General features: G+C 40.1%; 1 protein-coding gene and 1 long non-coding RNA gene across 2 annotated transcripts; one reads left to right on the top strand and one right to left on the bottom strand.

The window, feature by feature from the left end:
- Positions 1 to 5,407: 5,407 nt before the first annotated feature.
- Positions 5,408 to 6,394, bottom strand: LOC122764773. The gene is made up of 3 exons (XR_006359880.1): positions 6,278 to 6,394; positions 5,891 to 6,124; positions 5,408 to 5,734 (listed from the first exon to the last, which is right to left on the bottom strand). It is a non-coding gene; the product is annotated as an uncharacterized LOC122764773 (long non-coding RNA).
- A 1,207-nt stretch (positions 6,395 to 7,601) lies between these two features.
- LOC122764774 (intraflagellar transport protein 122 homolog) lies at positions 7,602 to 20,829 on the top strand (the record flags this gene model as incomplete). The annotated part of the gene is made up of 11 exons (XM_044018705.1): positions 7,602 to 7,762; positions 11,053 to 11,119; positions 11,217 to 11,301; positions 11,395 to 11,473; positions 11,562 to 11,638; positions 12,649 to 12,715; positions 12,799 to 12,945; positions 16,387 to 16,462; positions 17,362 to 17,553; positions 19,374 to 19,512; positions 20,627 to 20,829. Coding segments are annotated over exons 1-11 (1,176 nt in total), but the record flags the coding sequence as incomplete, so codon positions are not given.
- Between the last annotated feature and the right edge of the window lie 674 nt (positions 20,830 to 21,503).

The following is a 21,503-nucleotide window of genomic DNA, read 5'->3' as shown; positions in this document are numbered from 1 at the left end:
CGGTGGACGGGTTTCTCTCCCGGGTTAGCATTAGCCGTTTTGAGAGCAGGGAAGTCTTTGTCGCTGGTGGCTGACGTCGTTCATTAAGAGTATCCTGGTTGGTCTGCCGGGAAAATGGGATGTTTATAATTCGTTCCGAGTTGATAAAGGTGGTCGAGGACACGATTTAGGTCGGATTGTGGGACCGAACGGACGAATCTCGCGTGCCCTGGTCCAGCTGGTTCAACGTCATGCCCTCATGTGCTGCCCTCAACTGCACAAGTCGCTCAGACAGCCAACGACCACTTTTTTGGTAAGTTATAGTCAAAGTATATAAAAAGTACCACAGAAGAAGTGTGTGAAAGTTCTACTTGAATCATTTCCACAAACAGGGTTTTAAATAGTCTACGGCCTCTCTGGGACTATCCAGTCCAGGTTTGTCTAGTCTAGGTATAGAAGTTATTATAGTCTAATGTGGTCTAGACAGGAGGTCTAGACAGGAGCGGTTTTAGGAGCGGTTTTAGGAGCGGTTTTAGGATACTGAAACCTGAAATACTGAGGCAAAGATGAAGTTGACCGTTGACAGTGTGTGTGTGTGTGTGTGAGAGACACTACAGTAAATATTCAAAGGCAAAGTATTTTCAAACTTCTTCACAAATATTTGAATTCTCTAGTTCTATATTAATGTTGTGTCGTCTCTGAGGCCAATTTCATCTCAAACAATGATAATGAATCAGAATCAGAATCAGAAGAGCTTTATTGCCAAGTACGATTTGCACATACAAGGAATTTGTTCTGGTGTCATTGGCGCATAACAAGCATACAAAATTTTCTAAAGTGACAAAATTTTCTAAAGTGACAAAATTTTCTAAAGTGGCATAATGGCATAATAATGCACCTTTTCCAAGATCAAAAAGCTTTTATTTTTAAAGAATATTTAACCCTGGAACTGGAAGACATTTTAAATGTCCACATAATAATAATAATAATAATAATAATAATAATAATAATAATAATAATAATAATGAACAAAACAACCAAAAATGGACTCTCAGTCTCTGTTAACAAAACATGCAGTGGATTAAAAACCAAACACAATCAAAACAATAAATAAAATGGATGTAAACAAAATTGCATTCGTTAACAGGCAAAACTGTGATTCACCACGTTCATTTGGTTTGAATCCGACTCCTCTGCAGCTGTCACGTTTGTTTTTGTTCCTCCAACTGTCAACTAGTCTCGGTGAGAAGTTTTTGATCTGGACCTGGTCTAATGTTGTCTATATGCAGGAAAAAATCAGTAAAATGTCCCATTTTTGCCTTTTCACATATAGGTCAAATGTTTCACTAACCAGAAAGTGTTTTAAATAATCTACAGCCTCTCTGGGACTATGTAGTCCAGGTCTGATAAATCTAGGTATTTGCATTTTTGGTCTCGATGCAGGAAAAATCAGCGAAATATCCCTTTCTGGATTTTTTTCCCAGTATCACTAAAAAATATCGGCGATGGGGGTCAGGCAGGGCTTCAGACGGCGCTGAAGTTTATTTACATATATGTTATGTTATATATACAAAGTACAACATATATAAACGTGAAAGAGATGGACATGAACATGTATAATACTAAACAAATGAAAATATCATTTTTGAATATGGTTTTACAGTTTTCCACTGAGCGATCGCAAGAGGCTTCGTCAGTGGGTGGGCAATCTCAGGCGCAGGAATTGGACTCCAAATAAGAACTCCAGGCTGTGTGCTCTTCACTTTGAAGAAGGCTGTTTCACTGTCAACTATGGGAGAAAGCGGCTAACGTCGACAGCCGTCCCCACCATTTTTAATCTCTCCATGTTATATAAGTCGAGGTCAACTCAGGAAAAAAGCAGGAATGCACAGGTGAGTTTCCGAGCCCCGCACGTTGTCGATCACATGTATGCGAAACAAGCAGCACAGGATGGGCCAGCGCTCTTGGATAGTGACAGAGTTGTTGTTAAACAGGAGTTGATTGACAGCCGTGATGATGTTGGGTCAGCTGTACTGTATCACAATGACAAGGACACAAAAACACAAAGTATCAAGATTACTAATACTGCTACTACAGACACACAAGCAGTACCAGTTTCAAAAGTATCGGTGGCAACGTCAAGCACTCTGGACCACACTGACGCAGCGAGGGAATCCAACATAACACTGAAACGCCCATTTGAGTTGGTTTCACTTGGTGAAACGCTTGGTGATCGTGGAAAAAGAATTAGATTAGAAAACAAATTGAAAATAAGAGTGGATTCTCTGTCTCAGGTCATCGGTGTGCTCAAGCAGAAAAACCTGATTTCCTCTGGATGTGCAGAGAAGCTGGAGAACTCCTTCAGTGCGGTGCCAAAGACAATTCTCACCAGACTGGGACGTGGAAATATGTCGAAAGTGCCAGAAGAATTGCGCTCATTTGCAATTACGCTGAACTTCTACTCTGCAAAGGCGTATGCTTTTGTGAGAGACAATTTTGACCTTTTCTTGCCGCTTCCTTACACTATTAGGAAGTATTACAGCAGCGTCTCTGCAGACCCAGGATTCACAAGAGCTTCGTTTTCTGCACTGCAGACCCACGCAGAAGACCGAAAGAAAGAGGGCAGACAAACCATCTGCGCTTTAATGGTGGGTGAAATGTCCATTTGCAAGCATGTGGAATATTCTGAAGGGAACCTCCATGGATACGTGGATCCTGGTTGTGGGGCCATTGACGACAGCCTGCCACCAGCAAGAGACGCATTTGTTGTCATGGCCGTTGCGATCGATGAATCGTGGAAAATCCCATTGGCGTATTTCTTCGTAGATTCACTGACTGGTGAGGAGCGTGCTAACATCATCACCGAGTGCCTTCTACGACTTCAATATGCCGGCGTCCGCACAGCGTCTTTGACCTGCGATGGACCAGCGTGTCATTTCACCATGTTAAAAACACTTGGGGTGAATTTGGAGGTTAATTCAATGACACCATCGTTTCCTAATCCTGCTGATTACTCACAAGTTGTCCACGTGCTTTTGGACGTATGCCATATGACAAAACTGCTGAGGAACACGCTGGCCGAGGGAGGTTTGCTTCAAACCGCGAGAGGAGACATTAGGTGGCAATACATCGTGGAGCTTAGCAAACTTCAAGAGGTAGAAGGCCAGAGACTGGGAGACAAGTTAAAGATGGCACATGAACGGTGGGAGAAAGAGAAGATGAAGGTAAGACTTGCAACTCAGGTTTTTAGCAGCAGTGTAGCAGATGCTCTGGAATACTGCAACAAGCATCTGCATTTGCCACAGTTCAGAGGATGTGAGGAGACTGTGGACTTCCTGAGAACCATTGATGCCGCTCTTGATGTTCTCAACAGCAGGAACCTCCTCGGTAAACGAAACAAAAAACCGACAAAGAGGTCAAACATAAAAAGCAGAGGAAATATACTGCTGAAAGCAGAAGAGGCCCTTCTGGCCCTCGAGGATGAAAGAGGAATGCCTGTACACTCTGGAAAACGGCGAACATGCGTCATTGGCTTCGTTGCCAGCTTAAGAAGTGTGCGTAGCATTTTCCATGATCTGGTTGAAAAGCCAAATGCTCCGTGCATGTTCCTCCTCACAAACAAACTATGTCAAGATCACCTGGAGCTTTTCTTTTTCTCCATCAGAAGACAAGTTGGATCGGACAACAATCCAACTGCAAAGCAGTTCACAGCGGCCTACAAGCGTCTTCTGGCTAAGCTTCAAGTCAAGATCGGAACAGGAAATCGCCTCATCTGGGATGACGCTGAAATCATGGGGGCAACACCTGCGACCGTAACCACAATGCGCAGGTTTGACTTGAAACCTGTTGAACAGCCACGGTCTGATCATGATGAACCAGTCTGCCCAAACATCGACGCAGTCTCTGAATATAAACAAGCTGCCATCAGTTACATGGCTGGCTTTGTGGTGAAGAAGATCAAGGAGAAACATAACTGCATCCCTTGCGCCGGTGCACTAACCTCTGACTCCACTGTCCATCCCTGCTTCCTGTCGAAGGGGCGTGGAGGTTTGCAGAAGCCGTCGTCAGGAGTTATTGCCGTATGTACCGAGGCAGAGCGTAGTTTTCAAAGGATTTTGAGAACGACCTCTGGCAAACATCGCCACAGAAGCAACCTAGCATCGACCGTTTCACACCAGGTACTACGTTACAGCAGTGGCAAAACTCTATTCCCACAGTTGCACCGCCACATGTTTGAAACCACCGTTGAAGACAACCACGTGCACTACTTGGTGAAAATGGCATCGTCAATTTATTGCACAATGCGAATGAACCATTTGGCAAAAAAAGACTGAAAAGTAAAAAGCACGATTTTGGACTTTTATCCAATTTATGCTGATATACGGGGGATCAATAGAAACGGGAAATTAACATACACACATAGTAGCTGGTGTAGCTATAAAAAAAATCTTTTATTGTGCAAAATAAATAAGCAGCAACACAAAAATAATAGCTGTAAGGGGCGCTAGCATAGCAGTCAAGGAGGTAGATTTTTCAGCCTCCTGTTTAAATCATTAATCAAACCAGCGGATCTTGCCCCGTTTGCCAATATCACACTAATTCATTTTAATACCGATATCGTGCCGATAATGAAAAACTATTTTGTCAGACAAAATCATACAGAGTGGGCGAGAGATGAGATGCTTTGTCCGATTTGGTACAAGTGTAACATTTCTACTTATTACATAGACGCAAAATTAAATGATCGCAATTCTGTCGTTCAGTCGGAACTAGTTTGACCTGTGCTGTGTTTGCTAATTCTTTGGAAACGGAAGCTTCACTTCCGCTTGGCTTTCCTCCCTGACCTCTGTCCCCCATTTTGTCCTTTCATCACCAACTAGGTGGGCACTGTGAAACACGTCACGTTTACATGGATCAGGAAGTGATGCTTGGATCTGTTGTTAGACTTGTTACACTGCTTGTGTCCATGTTACCATAGCTAGTGTCTGTGACACTGAAATGAACCTTTTTCTTTCTTAATTTTTTTGTTTTTCTTCTTATTTTCAAGACGAGAACAAAGTTATGTGGATGACAATGGTCTATAAATAACACCAGAGGCCGAAATGTCCAGGCAGTTTTCAACATTGTTTAACACTGTTTAGATGAAATTGTAGTTTGGGGTAACGTCAGGGTTCAAATGTATGTGAGGGCAGGAACCACGATTGACCAGTCGGTCGAGAGCTTTGCCTTATGGCTCAACTTCCCTTTCATCACCACTGTGCTCCGATTCTCCAGCCAATATCACACTTCATTGTTCTTCTTGGGGTAATTAAACACCCAAGAAGTCAGTGAAAAGATTCCATATACACACACACATATATGTACAGATACATAGATATACAGTATATCTGTATGCTGATGTTTGCTGTGAATTACAGAAATTGTCTCATCAGTTTCCTCTGGACAAACATCACTAACGTGATTAGTATCATCTGCACTCTTTACATCTGCTTCTGGAGTTCTTCTGCGGGAGCAAGCGGCTCTTGTAGATTCATTTGGAGGTGGATCCAGGTTTTCTGTCGTCTCCTCTTGTTTATTAGCACGCTTTTTCTTTGTTCTGCCCTTTCTGATTTGGGTGGGAAGCATTTGTGACGCTGCGGTGACATCATCCTTGGATGCGGTGAAACTGAAGAGGCTTATGTCCAAGTTGTCTTCTACATTTTTGAGGAGGAAAGCGTGCAGGGATGACCTTGACCGGAACCTCTGCCCTTGAGGACTGAAACGACAGAAATATCAATAAGATACTGATCCATATGCAAAGTCTGAAGTCAGGGACCCTCAGCATAATTACAGCAAATACTGATTTGATCTATTGTTGTTTCTCTTTAAAATTCTGTTTAAACAAAAAAGGATTGTAAGTAAACAAAGTCACCTTGTAATGTACACGTCCAGTTTGCCTGCTGTCTTGCCTCCTCGCCTCTGCCGAACCTCTCTGATCCAGCCGGTGGGCATCGTGGTGGAAATGTGGCACAAATCCTCTTTGTCTTCTTTACTTTGGTTGTTTCTGTCTCCACTGGTCTCCAGCTGGATGATGTCACTGTCTATGGGATGCATTTCTTTACAAGCAGTGTTGTTTTTTGGATCCTGGCTGTGATGGAAGTAGACTCTGAGGTGGTAAAAGTAATAAATAAACACGAATGACGTCAAAATATCGAATCTCAACATCACATACAGTAAAATCACCACATACTGTACATCAAAGGTCAAAGTAGAATGTTATACAGTATAACAGATTTAAAAACTGCACCACATGACTCACGTGCGTAAAGGCGTGGAGACGAGTGTGTCCTCTCTGTCCTCTCTGTCCTCTTTGTGAAGCTCTGAAGACAACAGCGAGGGTGGAAGTGAGTTTGCTGTGAAAACACACAACAGCTCCTCAGCGTGCAGGAAGTAGCGAGCACATCCGAGCGGTGTTGCCAGATCGGTCAGTTTTCCGCATTGGCATGGTCTTCAGGGAGAATGTCCCAGCTTTCCAACATTTACGTATAATTTCATGTGGAGGATGAGTGAGTGTGTGAATAATACTATGGCTGAGCACAAGCAGGGTCTATGGACTCCATGTGCAGTTTGGATCCGGAATATGTGAATGTACAACACAATTTACATTCTATTACATAGGATAATTGTGGAATATTTACCGATTGATGTTCTTTTATGTCTGTTTGTGCCTGGACTGTATAAGTTGAGATGTATGTAACTGTATGTATGCATATTTTAATGGGATACATCAATGTACCCATTGGGAGTACGGATAGAAATTTAATTATCACTACTATCTGGTGGCATTATTGCTGTACATGTTATATGATATTCCTAAATGTGCTGTCCCTCTTAATATAACACAAATAAATGGACATAAAACAAATACATTCCTAAATTTATGAAATTAGGTTTTTATTGGGTTGATTTTTACAGTCTTACCTTTTTGTCACATCCAGGTGTTTCCACATATTGGTTAAACTGTTTAACGCAATTAAGGTCACTTTAAGCTGATTTTTGTGACTAGAGTTTTGCGAAATAGTTACTTGCCTTAGAGTTCTTCAATATCTAGTGACAGTTGGACTGTAACCTGGTAACTTATTCTAATGCTATATTATTCTGAATATATATCATTGCTTCATTCTAAAACAGTCTGAAATCAAACTATTTTGTAGTTTTGGTTATGTTCTTGTATTTCATGGCTTTTGGTGTGTATGGCAAGCGGCAACTGAATTGTAGATATCTCTAATTCCAGTATCAGATAACTACAACGTTATTACTAGTTGTCATAATTCAAGTTCAACATATCTTAAACTATCCTCAATTGAAGATATCTACATTGTCCCTTTTAGATATATTGATTTAAGTTTCAGAAAGTCAGAATGAAGTAGTAGCTATCTCAGTTTTGACTAGTAAAAATGACGTCACAGATAATCACAATTCAAACGAGTCACACAATGAAATGACGACATCTGTAATGGTAAATCCAGACAGTCAGTGTTTATTATTATTGAATTATGAGTCATTAAATGTTAAAAAGCCTTGCCATAGGTGTAAGCTAACACTGATCTTGCGTCTTTTCACTCAAACCTGGCAACCCAGAAGTGGCGTCTGCTCACCGCGAACGAGCACGAGAAGAGCTTAGTACGAAAAACGGATCCATGAAACAAACAACCTGTTGATTCACAAAACGCCAGCGTTGTTTTTGTTGAACGGGGGAAATGAGAGCCGTTCTTGCGTGGAAGGAAACCATTCGTGACCAATGGTAAGACTGTGACTATTTGTGGATGTTATCTAGCAGCCGCAGGCCCAGGTGCTAGGATGCGACGCTATGTGGTTAGCAACGGCGGTTGCTATGTAAACTAGGGTTAGCAAGCTAACTTAGCAATTACGTTGTAGTTGACAAATGACAGTGAATTTGAAGTCAATTTGACTTTCTTGTGTATATCTCCACAATATCGCACGTTAATAGATAGAGTTTTAGCTCCCTGTTAACACAGTAAGAGATATGAGCTAACAATGTTAAGCTAGTTGCTGTACTTCATAGCATGTTGTGTTTTGAAATGAGTTCAATCTGGGTTTTAAAAACAGTGATGCATGAAAATGGCTTCAAATAAACAGTGTTTTTTAGTCCATTAAATGTCAAATCATACCACCCGCCCTGTGCTGTGTATCAGTACTTATCACCATGAGATAAACATGCCAATTAAATAAATCTTGTGATAGTAATTGTCAAAATTGTTGCACTGCTGGGTGTTATTTCAACATTATTCTAACCTATAACCTTTTAATATATATATAAAATGTTTTTTCAATAATCCCCCAGCTGTGTCCCAGTTTTAGGGCACAGATGGTGTCAAGTATTAAAGGTACAGTGTGTGAAATTTAACAACAGTTATTTTCCAGTTCTAGCGGCTCGACTCTACTCTTTTTTTTTTCTTTTCCATCAGGAATAGAACCTGGTAAATGTTTTAGCACCTGCTCTGGCGAGGTTCCATGTGAGCTGTGTTGATACTAAAATGTGACGTCGACAGACTGCTGACCACTGAGTCATGAGCGTGATGTCCGACACAGGAATCAAGCCGAACTCTAGATCAGTTAAAAAGACTTAAAAATCCTGAAAACATGCGTTAATCTCCAACATTTAGCAAGGAAATGTCTGAAATCTCAATATTTAACAGAGGAGTCTGGTGTATTTAGCGACAACGCTGCCGAAAGCTGGCGACCACGAGATGAATCACAACCTGTTCAGCCGTATTTCAGCTCAGTGACTGTGTCCGACTGAGTCATGTAGAAAGTACTGAACTGATCTTTTCTCATAACTGATTCTAATGATTCAGAGCACAGAAAACAACTGCTTTACTCGTCACTAGTTTGTGTGTTTGTGTCATGTATAACACAACATCACTGAAGTTTCATGCAGCTGTGTGGCGACGACTCCGTCCATGTTGAGTGGGAACTATAGTAAGGGAAACGATGTACCTGATACCCAAACTGTATAGAGTCAAGCCAATTAGTGCTAGAACTGTATAATGGGAAAGTGTTATTATTACATGAATATCCCTCACCTCATCATTTCCTCCCGAGTGTTTTGAAGAAACCATGCAGCCTTCATTTAACTGATTAACCTAATCAAAACTCAAATTAAGTTTAGTCTGTCCACTGTGGGCCATTGTAAAAACACACAGGTCCAAAATGGTGCATGCACCACTGTAGAGCTGACCCAGCCCCTGATATCAATGAAAAAACAACAGTTTATACAACTAGGTGATTGTAAACTTATTTAATAGATAAATCTTGTATATTTTACAAACTGGACCTTTTTAAGTGCTAGTTTTAATTCAGTCGTACTCACATGGACAGCGATTTAAAATGGAGCACACAGGTGGACCGTTTGTGCAGGATATTGGCTCGGAGGCTGCGTTTCCTCCACAGACTCGTACTGGTGCGAGCAGCGCTTCCATCATGTTGACATTTTACTCCGCTGCACTGCAAAGCAATATTACATAAGGCTGTGTCTGCCAAACTATTTATGTGGGGACCCACTTTTTTTTTACGATGACAAACTATCATGGCCCAATTTACAAAACAAATTGCAACATGAGCAAATGTGGGCAAAATGTAGAATGCTGACTATTTATACTGTCATATTGGTAACCAGACATTAAAATGACGCTCACACAGTTGATCTAAAATCTAAAACTGAAGGTGATGTGATCAGACTGGCACATAGGCAGACATTTAGGTGTAAAATAAATCAGTTTTCATATGTATTGTAATAAGCCCTGCGTCTTTAGTCTGGCACTTTATTCTCACACAGCCAGTTTAACATTTTAATGTCTGGTTTTACAGAGGAATTAATCACAAGTTGAACACCAGGTGTTCAACAGGAATGATACTGTAATCGTCTCTACCTTTTTAAAATGTTTTAGGGCAGGTGCAAAAAAAATGGATTAATTTAATACAGTTTGTTCTGTATACTTTACTCTGTGTATGGTATGTCCTTGACCTTTGTGTGTATTGTTCTGCAGCTGCTGTAGCATTTTTGTTTCCAAAAAAAAAAGAAGAAGAAAAGTCCCTGTGGGGCAGCAATAAAGTGCATTTGATTTGAAATATTCTGCTTTGGGGTCTGTAACAGCCAGTAGGAGATGAAACATTGCACAGACAGAGGAAAGAATAGACTCAGACAGTAAATTTCAGAGGATTCGCTGACTTTGCTCGAACTATTTACACCACTGTATTTTAACGTTGGTGATAATGGTGTTACTTTGAGAGGTCAGTGTTTTCTCATATGTCTCTAATGTTGGGAAAGTGCTTCAGGCTGGTTTTAAAAGCATGCGTGGGGAAAAAAAAAAAAGATCCAGTAAAAGAAAAACCCAAAACATTAAAACAAAAGTAACTGAAAACATTAACAAGTCCATCCATAGACAGATAAACGGAGCGTGATCCAACGCACACCTCAAAAATCCACTGAAGTGTTTTTTGGAGATGCACAGCATCACAGTAGTTGAGCAGCGCCTTTTAAGAATCTGTGGATAATAAATCACAAACATGCTGTGTGTGCAAGACAGCCGAAAAATATCTGAGTTTGAAGAACGGATGAAAAGGCCCAGGTTTTAGAAGCTTCATCTTGTTTGCTAGAGCTGTGGCATATAGAAAATTAGTTTTACTTAAAAAAGAAGAAGTAGCTTGCCCATGCATGCCCTAATATCACTATAGTGAGTTGTTTCTCTATGGGTTTTATTTATTTACATTTTACAAATACGTTGTTATTGTGAACAATATATAATTCAAAATCAAAAGAAACATTTTTTGGGGGGAAATCTGTGAAAATGTCCTTACAGATCATTATTGTGACATAATGACGGAATATTGTGATAGAATTTTAAGATATTTTAACATATTATTATTATTATTATTATTGTTACATTTGACCTGTTTCCTTCACACATGCACAAATGGAGAATAATTCGATGAGGGGGAAATTGCTACTGGTCAACTAAACAACTGACATGTCAGCATAAATCCACTATTCTCCCTCTGTCTCTCTTGCAGTGTTTATGACCTTGCCTTCAAGCCAGATGGCAGCCAGCTCATCATCGCCGCAGGGCTTCGTGTCCTTGTAAGACTTTCCTGTTGTCAATGAAGTCTCCATGTATGCAAAGAATACAATACTTTACCTTATTCTAACATCTCGATTTATCGTATTATGCTTCCAGGTTTACGACGCGGCAGATGGGGCAATCATACAGCCTTTAAAGGGACACAAAGACATAGTGTACTGCGTGGCCTACGCCAAAGATGGTACACGAGTGGCTCGTCATGTGAATACACACCCGTTTCCTGTCGTTCCGGTGTCATTGTAACCTTTCTGACCTCTGTTTTATTTCCATGCAGGAAAGAGGTTTGCCTCCGGGTCAGCGGACAAAAGCATCATCATCTGGACGTCTAAACTGGAGGGTATTTTAAAATACACGTATGTACCTCTCTTTTATTAATCTATATTAATGTGTCTACTGTGGTTTGTTTTTCCTACAACGTTCTGTATTTTTTATCCTCTGTAGACACAATGACTCCATTCAGTGTGTTGCCTACAACCCTGTCACTCACCAACTGGCCTCTTGCTCCTCTGGTGACTTTGGTGAGTGATGTCTGAGTGTAATTCTCTTCTGTTCTATTATTAACAGTGCTGTAAACTAGAAATGCACTGAAAATGGCCAAAAAAGGATTTGTTTTATCTCGGTTCCAAAGAGATGCGAGTACATGGCACTCCCACCTATTAATGCTGGAAAGTCTCTTTGTGCGACTGTACTCCTAAATATTTTCATAATTTCTTAATTGATTTATTCTTTGAAGTATGAATATTAATCTATACAATTGCAATGCCTTGACTTTAGTGAAGCAAGTACACACAGTCCCAGCCATAACAACACAATTAGATTAAAAAAACAATGCTACAGATTTGGCATAATCATTTCTTACGGTGTTTCGGTTTTGGATTTCGATGCATCCTTACTGTAAACCATTGCTTGTCCAACGTGTGGGCGCTAAAGGCACCGCAGGTAGATGGTGAGAGGTCACTGAAAATAAATAAATAAATAAATAAATAAAGAAGTGAAAATTAAGCTTCAAATAACTGCAAAAAATGAATAGTTTGCTAATTGTCACATTTAAGTGGACTGATAAAGAAAACCCCATAAAAAGCACTCACCATTAGTTAATCAGGATAATCACGAATGGTGAAAGTCTTTTAATATTTTACTTGAAAAAGAGGGAGCCTGCCTCTGTTCCAGTGCTTTTAATGATTTGTGTTTTTACTACAGTAAGTTACAGTAAGTAAGTTTACAGTAAGTGATAAAACATGTTTAAAATAGGTGTTATTTTAGTAACATTATATATCGTGGTATAATTTTCTTCAGTATCAATGTAACTAAGGTTTATTGTATTGTATCGATTACGTTTAGGCTCATTTAGACACCAAATTTCACCCCCCAGCCTTTGTCTTTAGTGACATGTTTTTGTAATTCAGGAAAATGTGTGAGAGTCTAAGAAAATGTTATTAAACCCATTTTTTTTTTTTTTTTGACATTTATCATAATATCTGATTTAACAAGAAAACAACAGGCAAAGACTGATCTTTTACATTTTCAGGTTTGTGGTCACCGGAGCAAAAGTCTGTGAACAAACATAAAGTCAGCAGCAAAATAACCTGTTGTGGGTAAGTGAAAGTCTTTAACTGTGACCACCTGTGACAGTGTGAATCTTTAATGTGACACAATTAACGACGAAGTTTGATTACAGGTGGACGAATGATGGCCAGTATCTGGCCCTCGGCATGATGAATGGAGTAGTGAGCATACGGAACAAGAACGGAGAGGAGAAGGTTAAGATCGAGCGACCAGGAGGCTCCTCCTCTCCTATCTGGTCCATCGCATGGAACCCTTCAAAGTTAGTAGTGGGGGAGAAAAATGGGATTGCATTTTGTGTGATTGGTTTGTTTGTGGCCAGCAGGTGGCAGTGGTCAACCAGAGAGTGACGGCATTGACTCTCCTCTCTGATGCCCTCTCCATCCAGTGACAGGAGCAAAGCTGAAGCCGCTACTTGACAGGTTCATTTAAGAGAGAAGGGAGAAAGATGAAACGCTGCAAGTGCAGGGGGAAGAGATGACAGTGATGAGACAAAAGGAACTAGATGTACCAGATATGTTATTGTTGGTTCACTACAGGAAATATGAGGGGTCATCGGAGGGAGGTCAGTGGGGGTGAACTGAGCTGCTCGATGTTCAGTGTCTTGCACACGGATGCTCTGACAGGTTGGATTTGAGGCGAGGCTCAAATGCAGAGGAGGAAAGAGTACTACAAAAGTACTATTACTTTGATGAATATATTCATGTTTTTTTCTGTGGGCACTATTATATTATTGATAATGGGTAGAACTTCCAGAGCAGCAGAGGAAGTAGATACGATAAGATACGTTACGGTACGATACGATGCGTTACGATGCGATACGATGCGATGCGATACGGTACAATACGATACGGTACAATATGATACGTTACGGTGCAATACAATACAATACAACACGATACGATACGATACGATACAATACGATAGTACTTGATTGTCAGCACATGCCTGAAATTTATCTTGCATCACAGCAGCTTTGTTTGCAAGAACATACGGAACAGAAAGAAGTACAAACATTAAACATTACAATCGCCCAAGAACCACGGACATAAATACACTCATTATAAGATGAGAAGAAGATGGTGTTCAAGGCTCGTTAAAGTTCCATATTTAGTTTCAAGATTGACTCGTGTACAAAGGCGTTTTTCAGTCTAACCTTATTAAACAATTAAAGCTAGTTAGATTACAGCTAATTCTTTCCTGTGGTTATCTTCGGTGGTGGCAGTGACATGGCTGCAGGATCGCACTGGTCTTGCAAAGAATGAGTGTCCTGCAGTTTGTATTTCACCTAAAACTCAACATGGTGATGTGGGACACTAAGACTCTTGACTTGGCTCTTCACCGACTGTATCGTCAGAGTCAAAGTGGCTAAATATGCCAGTGGACATTAGCTGAGAACACGTCTTCAGGTCGTCCTCCCGTTCCACAATACACAGTAAATCTATACCACACAACCAGATGATACCCCTTTTTTGTGTCTGATACCGATATCACAAACTTGATTATCTACCGTTACCGATATAAGTCATATGAAGCTGTTAACAACACATTTGTGCTGAGTCATTCCAAAGACAAAACTCTACAACTGTGTCACAAATATTGTTCTCCCAAAAAGAGGAATTAAACAGCCCAAATATGACTCAGCTAAAATGCTTTTGCTGAATTTTATTTCCATTTTTTTTGCAGTCTGTGCAGCGTAGTGAGGTATAGTTTTTCGATTGTATTGGATTTTACATTTTTATCTGTGCGATTTTGACCAAATACCAATTCCCATCCCTAACGGTGTTTATGGAACACCAAATTAGTGAATTGAATTCTTTAAATCTATTATTTCTTGGGCGATACAAACGCTGTTACACCTTATTGTTCTAATGTGATTTATGAACACAGTGAAGCAGGCTGTCAGGGTTATATAACACTAAAAGAGTCAATTAAACACTAAGTAAGTCATTTCACGTTAACAGTAAATGAGTTAAAATTAACACAAATCCCAGTTGTATCTTGTCCTAAACAAAATGAGTGTTAATTTGACACGTTTAGTGTTACATTAACACTGTCAAAGAGGTATGATCCCGCCATCCTGTTTGAGGTGATACAGGTGATGTTGCTCTCATGGTTATAGCATCCAGTTTCCTTGGAAACAGATTATGCAGCAGCAGCAGCAGCAGGAAGCGTCATACGTAGCGCCCATAATTCACACAAGGTATAGAAGGGATAGAAATGAGATGATACAACTAAAAAAGTACAAAAGTAAAGTAGCTCATTTTAAACGTACTCTGTGTAACTTTGTTACTGTTTGACCTTGTGTTGGAATATAAATCTCCATCTAGTTTTTTATTAAAGGGACACCTCTACCAAGTAAAGTGTCATAACAAACTAAAACAAGGTGACACAAGACATTTAAAATATACATGGAGGTATAATGTGTCATTTTAGTGCAGACCGTCTCATAAAACATGTTCAAACAATATAACGGTTCAAGGTGGCAGAAATTGTGGACTGCGCTGACCTTCGTTCTATTTTTAACCAACAAACACGAACGTCGGTCATTTTGAAAATCTATAAACCAAAGGGTTTTCTTGCATTTTCCCTTTAAATTTGACTACACACGGAAGTAAATGAAGTAAATGTAAAATTACAGGTTTTAAAAACGTCTCTACAAAGTACAAGTACACAGAAAACGACTTAATTAAAGTAACATGATCAAAGGTTATTAGCTGCTTTCTGGCTTTTCTTAAATGGATGAGCGAATTCATTTAGCTTATAACTGAGTAATGTGTGTAAATGTAACCTTTAAAGATACAAATAGATTTATTGATTATTATTCAATTTAATAAATTAATCATCAACCAATTTCATAGTTGAGGAATCATTTTGAGTGGGTTTTTTTTTACGTCTCTGAGTCTCTGATTTGAGCTTCCTTGATGTGTATACTGTATTTTTTGCTTTCTTTGCTTTTAAGCTTTAATACACTGCATTTTCTATTTGTATGGACCAGTCAACTAAACATTTAATCAAGAAAACAACTTGCAGATTAGTCAATAATGAAGACAATCATTATTTACAGTAGTGGTAGTAGTATTGTACAGTATTTTTAGTTGCTTGCCCTTGTATGATGTGTGTTTTTGCTTCTGGTGTATGTCTTTGTTTTTACATGTTTTGTATTTTTTACATTTTTGTATTGTTTTTATAGTAAATACCTAACCAGAGACAGAGGTTGCAAATGAGCCCCGTATGCATGACATCTGTTTTGTGTTTCATACAGAATAACGTTAAATGCATTTGCCCCTGCCCATTAATATCTAAATAAAGTAGTAAGTAAGTAAATAGTTAAAAACAAAGTGCATTTTTTCTTTTTCATTGGTAGATAGAGGAAATGGATTAGTCTTAATTAACAGGCTATTTAGCTCTCATTAACACTGTGGCCCAATTCTAAATGACTCCCTATCGAGTGTCCCTCCAAATCAAGTCACCCTCGCAGCTGTGAAGGACACTCCTGACTAAGGAGGACGGAAGAGGAGTCAATTCATAGTCATATTTTAGTAGATGGAGGAAAACCGGCTAAAAGAAATATGGGCCAAAGAAAATCAGCCATAGAAAAGCCCACATCAGTTGGCTTGTACTCTTCAGAACAGTAGAACTAGTTACTACCATGCAGAATTTGTGCCTTTTAAAATGAATTTTCTTGTGTTTATCCACGCAGGGATGAACATAACGACATTCTGGCTGTGGCAGACTGGGGTCAGAAGCTCTCCTTTTACCAGCTCAGTGGAAAGCAGGTGAGCGCCGCAAAGTCCGTGTAAAAGAGAATTCTTGAATCACTCTCCTTCTGCCTGGATACGAACAGCAGGGTAACTTGGCAGGAAACATAAATACAAAGTCTCATTAGCGCAGCGTATTCCAATAAAAATGCTCCCTTGCTTCAGACTCTAAGATGACGACAGGCCATTACCACACGCGGGGTAAAACCAAAAGACTAATAGAGTTTTAAATTATATCAGTCCATCATTACGTGCTATCACTCCCATAAGGAGCGAGGATCCATCTATCTGTCCACCATATTGGGACCTCTTCACAGAGTTTTTTAAGACTTATGTGTCCTGTTGTAATGAGACTGTCAGAGTCTATTGAAACCATGACCGTACACTGGAAGTGATCCTGCTATGCTTTAATAGCCCCCTCGCTGTCCGCCATCCTCCTAAATTCCCCGTGGGCAGTAAAATAATTATAGACAAATATGCACTGTTCTCCGCTCTGCCATTTTGCCTTTGGATCATTTATTGCCATCAGCCCATTTATCTATGTAAGTGGGCATTTTGTTTTGATTACAACACCAGGAAGTGTTTTGCAAAAAAAAAAAGAAAAAAAGAAAAGAAAAAAGAAATACAACGACCAATTGTGAGGCAGGGCTTTTTTTTCCCAGAGTGAGAAGAAACAGATGCACTGAGCAGGGGAACTCATATGATGTTGTGCACATGCACTTTGAACAATAATACAATGGAGGCTATTTTAACCAGAGGAAGACTTTCTTTTTTTTGTCTATCTTTTCATCAAACACTGAGAGGGGCTGCTATGGGCCTTTTGATGTGTGTTGGCCCAAGTCCCTGTGCAACAAATACGAGAAATACTTTCCTTTATTTCTGAATTTCATGTCCACTTCTCTCTTTGTCTCGCTCAGATTGGGAAAGACAGGACGCTCACCTATGACCCGTGTTGCGTCAGCTACTTTTCAAAGGGCGAATACATAGTGATGGGCGGTTCCGACAAACAGTCCTCGCTCTACACAAAAGACGGCGTGAGACTTGGCACCATCGGAGAGCAGAATGCCTGGGTGTGGACGTGCCGGGTCAAACCTGACTCCAACTTTGTGGTGGGTCCACAGCCTGTGAAGCCATATGTCTGCAGAAGTTATCCAACCCTTCCATGGAGTGCGTGTCATTGGGTCTCACTCACCGATCTGTGTAGAATTGTTCATGCACAAACACACTGCCACGATTTTGTTCTCATCTCTGTACCCATTCTAAACTATCACTACTGCCACGCCTGTGTTTAACTAGAGCGTCACAGAGAGATGTTGAGAGAATACGATGTGAAAACAGGGAAAAACTGAAGACAGCAGCAGGGAGTAAAATAATTGTGTCAGGAGGTGGAAGCCACAAAAGCCACACATTTCCATCAGGTGTCCTCTGGCGGGCCAAAAAAAAGAAGAAGAAGAAGAAGTATGGGTTGTAATAACTGAGGTGGTGGAGGTTTGGACAATAAAAATTAGAACCTCAGTTGTTTTTGAAGTAAAACAGCAGACATGAACTGAGCTTCTGCACTGAGTGACAGAGATGTTGCTGTCAAATCAGGACTAAGAAGCTTAGGAGGAAACTTTGTGGGTACTTTTTGGCGTTAGCAGTGACCTCAGACTATCCCCCCTCATCAGGTGAGCCTGCAGAACTTTGTGAAAGGACGACTCTCTGCTTCGCAGTCTCAACCGCTTGCTGCAGTCTGGCTTTACTAGCGTAGCATTTATGCTTCTGTCCAGCAAATATTTGTTGATATTTAAAAGTTTGATGTTAACGCACTACGGCTTTAACGTCAATGCTGATGCCAAAAGAAAATAAAAAATTACAGACCAGATAAAATAAGGAAGCAGCAGATCTAACAGCCCAGAATGTGGCTGCATCATAAAGTGGAATTTCTTTTGAAGGAATGAGGTTCAGTTTTATTTGGATGGTGCCAAATCACAACATAGGCAGAAAAACCTTTACAATCTCGTAGAAAGAAGAGAAACGCAACAATTCACACAATGAGCAAGCACTGGGCATCAGCGGAGACAAAAAAAATTCCTTTTTAACAGACTCAAAAATGTGCAGCCACCTGCCTCGACCGGTTGGGGTGAAAGGAGAAATGGGAGACAGAAGAGAGCTAAGAAAGCAGTGACTTCCACTAAAACATGTCTGCCAGAGAGCATTTATTTCGTTCTTGTTAAGATGATATTTGCTTTTAATTCTGTGATAATAGAGTGTAACTGTTATTTAATTTAAATGAAAACAGCATTGCTGCTTGCAAAAACTGAATGTATTGGGCTAAACTTACAATTTGTACGCCTTGATGATGCAGGAGTGGAGATATGAACATTCTCCTAAACTTCATCGTCAACTATGAAAAGCTATGATAAGGATGTATTAATTAATTCAATCATTGTTGGCTTTTAACGCCTTTTAAAAAAATATATAACTGGACCATACATTTAGGTAAAAGGGTGTACGTGTGTTCACATTTTCCAGCACATGGTCTGAGGAAGTTCTAGATTTGTTTACAGAGTCTGAAACGTTTTAAATCAGAGGACTTTGATGAATCCCAGATTTGTGAGCACAGATTTGTGTGTCAAACATATGCTGTGTTTGTGAATGAGGCCCTTTGTGACGTACACTGATTAAAGCTCAGACCTGACACTCTTATGATCTGATAACACAGCCCCTTCTTTAGCTCCACTCATACACACATCATTTTAATGTACAGTAACACCTTTTAAAGCACTTTCATTTCAATATATTTAACTCAACATGATGAGGCATGCAAGAGCAAATTGGTTGTTGGCAGATTCTCTCGCTTCTACCATGTTGATGCTTCAACAGCAGCTCTCGCAGTCTTTTCTTAGACGTGTTAATAAGATGTGCTGCTACATTGTTGTCTCTCTAGGTGTTGGGCTGCCAGGATGGGACCATCGCCTGCTATCAGCTCATCTTCAGCACAGTTCACGGACTCTACAAAGATCGCTACGCCTATAGAGACAGCATGACGGATGTCATTGTCCAGCATCTCATCACGGAACAAAAAGGTACAGATTTGTCTGAGCGACGGGGGCTTCTTTTAGTAGCACTCCGAATAACAGATTATTATGTGACAAGTTGACAGTTAAAAAGCCTTTCATATTTCAAGGAAATTGAATATTTTGGATGTTGACAGATCATGTTCAACCGCAAAAAATGACAGTAGTAAAAATCTAAATCAATAAAGATACATTTCTGATCATCAAATATCTAAAACATACTAGAAAAAACAGTAGAGTGTCATTGCTTAATATGCCTTAAATCAGAGGTCTCAAACCCGTGGCCCGAGCCCACATGTGGCCCCCCAATCAATTTCATACGGCCCGCTACTTAAGTTATAGTTAAGTTAAGTTACAGTTATAAGTTAAGTTAGTTATATCTGTATGTTTTTATATTAATAGTTTAATTGGCATTATACATCCATTTACATTGTGAACTGTTTATCGTTCCATATCAAAATAAACACTTTTATTTTGAAATTAAGTGAAATATCATCATATATATATTAACTTTTTTTCACTTGACCGGCCCCCTACTGACCAACCTGAGAACTCAGTGGCCCCCAGGTCATTTGAGTTTGAGACCCCTGCCTTCAATTATATTAGTTAAAGGTACATTGTGTAAGACTAAGTGGCATCTAATGGTGGCGCGTTGTACAACAAACGACGGACTCCTCCACTCAGGGAACTACGTTGGTCTTTGCATACCAGAGTGCATGTCATTCATTCATTATTTGTGTGCGTTATATGCTAATTTATATAGTATTTCTACAAAATTAACAGTATACTAAAAATCCATTAAAAACAACATGGAAACACAGTCATAAAGGAATAAAATGTGTGACAGAAAGTCAACCACAGAAATATTGAAAACAAGAATAAGGTAAATCACTATAAATATCATTTAAAGGAAGCTACTTACTCAGTCTGAGAGTATTTCTTAAATTTCATTAGCTCTGTTGCAAATACCCCATAATTTTGACCAGTGGAAGATAGAATTTTGACAGCAGAATCTTTCACCCTAATGCATTTGCTCTGCTGCTTACTCATTACTCGTTAATTTCTTTCTCATCACACCTCAAGTGCCCTCTTTCTCTTTCCTTTCCCTCCCTTCTGCCTCCAGTGAGGATCAAATGTCGTGAGCTGGTGAAGAAGATCGCCATCTACAGAAACCGCCTCGCTATCCAGCTGCCAGAGAAGATCCTCATCTATGAGCTCTACTCCGACGACTCCTCAGACATGCACTACCGCATCAAGGAGAAGATTTGCCGGAAGTTTGAGTGCAACCTGCTGGTCGTCTGTTCCCAGCATATCATCCTGTGTCAGGTTAGACGGAGAAGAGGAGGGGGGGAAAACATTTAATTGAACGGCACTTACTTTGAGTTTCTTGCTGCTGCCAGAGCCTGTTTCCATTTTGAGCCTGTTCTGACATCATGAAAGAAAGCATTTTCCCCTCAGTTATGCTTGTCAGGCCAAATTCTGATTTCTTGTTCTAATACACAGTTGACAGATTGCACAAGAGTCTGTGGAGACGTTTGAGCACTATTAACATGGTGGAAGCAAAATGAGTTAGTGATTAGCTGTTCACTGCTAGCCCAAGCAGTCCTGATAAATATAATAATACCATGGAATTGCTGGTTTCCCCAGATGTTTCTGCCTACTTTGCCAAAGGCCCCAGCTGTACAGTCCATGTGCACTGCAGACTCTGTCTCATTCACTTTCATAACCCTCCTCCTACTGGATCAAGTGAGACAGTTGAATGAAAGGGACAGACCACAGCCTGGGTGTCTCCCGGGGGTTCCACTCTGCTTCATGTCTCCATGTGTTTGACAGAGGATGGTAGGGAGGACGAGCAGCCATAACACAGAGGTTATATACGTTTAAATCTGTCTGTGTGTCACAGAGGTGCCTCAGATCTCCCTTGAGCAGCCTTGCTCATGTTTCATTGCTCTGACAGCTTTTAGAGCCCATAAATGAGCTGTGGTCCTATGAACTGTGTG

This window comes from Solea senegalensis, unplaced genomic scaffold (genome assembly GCF_019176455.1).
Source record: "Solea senegalensis isolate Sse05_10M unplaced genomic scaffold, IFAPA_SoseM_1 scf7180000017657, whole genome shotgun sequence".
Classification (NCBI taxonomy): Eukaryota; Metazoa; Chordata; class Actinopteri; order Pleuronectiformes; family Soleidae; genus Solea; species Solea senegalensis.
This window is presented reverse-complemented; position numbering and strand designations above follow the sequence as displayed.